Here is a 3,832-nt window from a genome sequence, read left to right as displayed (position 1 = left end):
TTAGACATATTCAGAGTGTAATGTTTAACCACAACGAATACAATATTTTCATGTTTTCCACAGAAATTAGACATCTATTATAATTAGATAAATTTGCTAAAATGATTTGAAGTGTATCTGCTATAGGCGCATCTGACGTGCAATCCACTTTATAGAGCGCATGTAAGTTCCGCTGGAATAACAACTCATGCATGAGTTAAATACACCATCCAATGTTTTCAGATATCCATGCCCTACTCGTCCGCCGGTCCTTTTTAGATAGAGTAACTATAAATGTGCATGATCGATACCCAAAAGATTATTGACATTGCACGTTAAACACTTTCACTAGGTTGCCATTGTCGCGAGTCTCGATATGCTAATACATGTATACTATCTACCACAAATCGATTCTTAGTCTACGAGTGACCGTGGTGATCTTATCATGGCTTATCACATCTTGAGGTCTATGGTGGTAATCGTGTTGATCGTAGAAGAATTATTGGACTGTTCGAAAAATTACTACGATCAACACAATGTCTTTGACTGACATCAAGATTTGATTATCTGATGATCAGCACGATTAGTCCGCGAGTAAGACCACGATTTCGGGCGAATCGAGAAAGTGGACCCAGCTTAGTGAATTCCACGAGAGTGGTAACGTACCATAAGGATAATCAACACGACAGTTTCAATACCGTACATATCAATATTTACATATCTTCCAAGATTACTTCACCTATGTAATCTAGATTCTTTTGTATGCCTCCGCCAAGAAGTGGTGCCGGAGGCATTATGTTTTCGGGTTGTCCGTCCTTCCGTCCGTCCTTCTCTCCGTCCGTAATGAATTTTGTGGACAGCGTAACAAAAAAAAAAAAAAAAAAAAAAAAAAAACCTTGAAATTTGGCATGTATGTGTATTGGGGGTGAAATTCTGCCTATCAACTTTTGGGTGCACATGCTCAAGGTCAAAAGTCAAAAGGTCGAGGTCAAATGCTTAAAATTTCACTATTTCCCTCATATCTCTGCAATGCCTAAAGATATTTTCTTGAAACTTAGTGTATACAGGTATTACCCAATTAAAATTCACTGGTAAAAGTTTGGGGTCATAAGGTTAAGGTCAAATGTGAAAAGGTCAAGTGAAAATGTTAAAATTTTACTTTTTTTCTCTGTATCTTGGATATTGTTCAAGGTATCTTCATGTCAGGTCAGGATGATCTGCTACTGGTACCCTGTAGCCCAGTACAACCTGTTTCAGGGTCGGATTGTCGGCGACTAAACCGGCAAACCCACCAGTCTCCAACTGGAGAATGGTGAGGAGGGTGGGTGGACACCCTGGTGGAACTAAAACAAGATCTATCTTAAGGGCATCGACTCTGGAGAGTCAACGATGGCCATCCAGCAATGCAGAAGGACCCGGCCACCCACTGCATTTTCTTGGCCACGATAGTTCTTATGAGAGTTCGTAAACATTGTGGAAAACCGGCATCTGATGGTGGGACCCGCAGGCCAGATGATGCGTCAATGGCTACTGGGGAAGAGGAGCGTGTTGCACCGACTAGGCTCAGCTGTAAGGACGCAGAATATACTGCCGATAATCCTGTGCATGAAAGGAGCAGCACAAACCTGAGAAAACCTAGAATTATAGGGACATGGAATGTTCAAGGAATGAATGCTGACAAGATGGAGATCATCATAACCCGAATGGGAGAACAAAATATCAGTGTGCTTGGTATTTCAGAGACTTGGTGGCTCAACCAAGGTCGTTTCACTACCGAAGATGGCTACGCAGTTGTGTATTCAGGCAAAGACGGCGGAAAGAGGGAACACGGAGTAGGCTTCATCCTGGACAAAAACTCGGCTAAGTCTTTCTTGGGTTTCAGCCCAATAAGCAAAAGAATTATTACTCTCAGACTGGAAGGTCACCCATTTAACATCTCCGTCATCCAGGTCTATGCGCCAACATCTACTGCATCTGATGAAGCCATGGAAGACTTATGATCAGCTCCAAGATACTCTTGACAAGATTCCGAACAAGATGTTCTTGTGATAATGGGAGACTGGAATGCAAAAATTGGCAAATCAGTGACCAAGTCTAAGATCGTCGGAAAATATGGATTGGGAGAAAGAAATGAACGTGGAGATAGTTTGGAAGATTTCTGCCAAGCTAATGACCTGATTGTTGGAAACACTTTCTTCCAGCAGCACCCCCGAAGACTATGGACATGGAAGAGCCCCGGGGACAATGTAAGAAACCGGATTGACTATATTCTCGTTAAAAGAAGATGGCGCTCTTCACTGCTCAGTGTTCGGACAAGACCAGGTGCAGACTGTGGGAGTGACCATCAGCTTCTGGTTGCACAGCTGAAACTAAAGCTCAAAGTAAAGAAGAAAGAGACACCACCATTAAGGTTTGATGTAGACAACATACCGGAACAGTACACTGTCAGTGTGAGCAATAGATTTCAGGCACTTCTTCAGATTGATGATGAAGAGCTGTCTCCCAATGAACTGTGGGAAGGAATGAAAGAAGCAGTGTTAAGCACAGTTAAGGAGATCATCCCAAAGAAGAAGAAGAAGAAGCAACCATGGTTATCCAGAACAACATTAGAACTGACTTGCTGACAAGAGACAGGATGCGAGGAAGAGAGGGGATATGGCTGAGTGGCGAAGACAACACAAAGAAGTGTCAAAAGCAGTTAGAGCTGATCAACGTGCCTTCGTTGAGAGAAAATGTGAGGAGATAGAAAGAGCAGGGAGTGATTCTAAGAGGGTGTATGCTCTGGTCAAAGAAATCACTCAAAAACCATCAGCAAGGTCAGATGTCATCAATGACAGAAATGGTACCACCTTAACAGAGAGCACAGACATAAAGAACAGATGGGCCTAGTACTGCAAGGAGCTCTACGAGCAGAAGACCCAGGCAGACTCTGCCAACAGCAACCTAGGGGAACAAGAGTTAGAACCACCCCCGTTATTGGAGGAAGTGCGCCAAGCAATGAGAGAAATTAGGAACGGGAAATCACCAGGCTGGGATGATATCCCAGGCGAGTTATGGAAAGCCTCTGGTGAGGAAGGCATAAACATCACGTGGAAACTATGTGACAGAATCTGGAGGAATGTAGAATGGCCCGAGGACTGGGGAAGAGCGGTCTTTATCCCGATACCTAAAAAAGGAAATGTAAAGGAGTGCTCAAACCATCGCACCATTAGTTTGATCAGCCATGCCAGCAAAATACTACTCAAGATCATCAACAACAGAATGAAACGGCAGATGGAAAATGAGATATCTGAAGAGCAGGCTGGTTTTAGAGCAGGAAGAGGCACGAGAGACCATATCCTCAACATCAGAAACATCATTGAGAATTGCCGAGGACACTCTGTACCACTCTACCTGTGCTTTATAGATTACAGCAAAGCCTTTGATTGTGTCTGTCATGCAAAATTATGGAACACTATGAGAGAAATGGGTTTTCCTAGCCATATAGTGAAGCTCATTAGCAAGCTATATAAAGATCAAGAGTCTACAGTACGAACAAGCAGAGGTGACACAGAATGGTTCAAGATTGGTAGAGGTGTCAGACAGGGATGCATACTATCGCCCCAGCTTTTCAACATCTATGCTGAACGGATTATGAGAGATGCCCTGGGAGATTTCCTTGGTGGAGTGACAATAGGTGGCCAACGGGTAACAAATCTCAGGTATGCGGATGACACCACCCTGGTTTGCAACAACAGAAGAGAATTGATGGATCTACTCAGAGCAGTAAAAATAGCACGTGAAGAGAGGGGGCTAATGCTGCATACTAGAAAGACTAAGACCATGGTTGTAGATGGAGAACGGAGTTTTGCAG

The 3,832-nt window shown here is 43.3% G+C and overlaps 1 protein-coding gene across 1 annotated transcript; it reads left to right on the top strand.

Moving 5' to 3' along the window:
• Positions 1 to 1,382: 1,382 nt before the first annotated feature.
• LOC139729738 (craniofacial development protein 2-like) lies at positions 1,383 to 1,979 on the top strand. The gene has a single exon (XM_071640676.1). The coding sequence runs from the start codon at positions 1,383 to 1,385 to the stop codon at positions 1,977 to 1,979; it is 597 nt and encodes a 198-aa protein (XP_071496777.1).
• Positions 1,980 to 3,832: the final 1,853 nt, after the last annotated feature.

Source organism: Diadema antillarum, unplaced genomic scaffold (assembly GCF_040938485.1).
Source record: "Diadema antillarum isolate AM-2024a unplaced genomic scaffold, OU_Dant_1.0 scf00000020, whole genome shotgun sequence".
NCBI lineage: Eukaryota > Metazoa > Echinodermata > Echinoidea > Diadematoida > Diadematidae > Diadema > Diadema antillarum.
The sequence above is the reverse complement of the archived record's forward strand: the minus strand, read 5'-3'. Positions and strand labels throughout refer to the sequence as shown.

What these genes read in the sequence shown, in the direction of transcription:
- LOC139729738 (XM_071640676.1), top strand. Translation starts at nt 1,383, where the DNA reads ATGCAGAAGGACCCGGCCACCCACTGCATTTTCTTGGCCACGATAGTT.